Raw genomic sequence first — 746 nt, 5'->3', positions numbered from 1 at the left:
ATTAAAAAAAAAAAAAAAAAAGGAAAAGAACACAGGTGTAGCTTCCTAACAGGCCCTGGGTCTCATTTCCAGCATCATAGAGCCAGCCAATCAGTCAAATGATAAAATGGAAAAAACCACAACAAAGCACCAGGCCTGTAAGCCTAGCATTTGGAGGCTGAGGCAGGAGAGCTGCTGTGAGCGTGAGCTTCAGCTGCCCTGCATAGTGAGTTTGTTTCAGGCCAACCTGGGCAGTGAGCTCCTAGTTCAAAATAAGTAAACAAATGTGTAAGGAATCAGAACTGAAACGAAACCTTCCTCTTACCCTGTTGTGTTTCCTCCAGAACAGGCTCTTCCCTGTACCTCAGGCAGGACGCTGACACAAAGCTACACGCTCCCTCCCGTTCTCTCTGGTAAACAGTAAGCACCCACTGGCTTGCTGAGTGGAGGTCACCTCCAGACAACGCACCACACCGCACAAGCCAGAACCAGAGCAGAAAGCTTTATAGACAGGACAGAGGGTAGACAGTGTCACCTGACAGAGTCTGGCCGCTTGTCTTCTGCAATGCTACTCAGCAGCTTCTGGAATGATCTAAAGAGTTCCACCTTGCTGATTCGGGATCTGTTCAGAAAAAGAAAATAAACATCACTGACTAATAACTAGGTACCACACACTAGGCTCATGGCAGGTGTGAAGGTGCCAGATCCCACCCCTCTGTAGCCACTAAGGAGAAATGTAGACAGACGTGAATGGAACCCTGTTTTTT

The 746-nt window shown here is 47.6% G+C and overlaps 1 protein-coding gene across 2 annotated transcripts in view; it reads right to left on the bottom strand.

Moving 5' to 3' along the window:
* Adat1 (adenosine deaminase, tRNA specific 1) overlaps window positions 1–746 on the bottom strand; it is a 27,455-nt gene that overhangs the window by 2,359 nt on the left and 24,350 nt on the right. For both annotated transcript variants that reach the window (XM_005345640.3, XM_026778869.1), the window contains one exon: window positions 515–601. In XM_005345640.3, the coding sequence (XP_005345697.1) occupies window positions 515–601 (87 nt within the window). The remainder of the gene's footprint in view (window positions 1–514; window positions 602–746) is intronic.

The sequence above is a fragment of the Microtus ochrogaster genome, chromosome 4 (assembly GCF_000317375.1).
Source record: "Microtus ochrogaster isolate Prairie Vole_2 chromosome 4, MicOch1.0, whole genome shotgun sequence".
Lineage (NCBI taxonomy): Eukaryota > Metazoa > Chordata > Mammalia > Rodentia > Cricetidae > Microtus > Microtus ochrogaster.
This window is presented reverse-complemented; position numbering and strand designations above follow the sequence as displayed.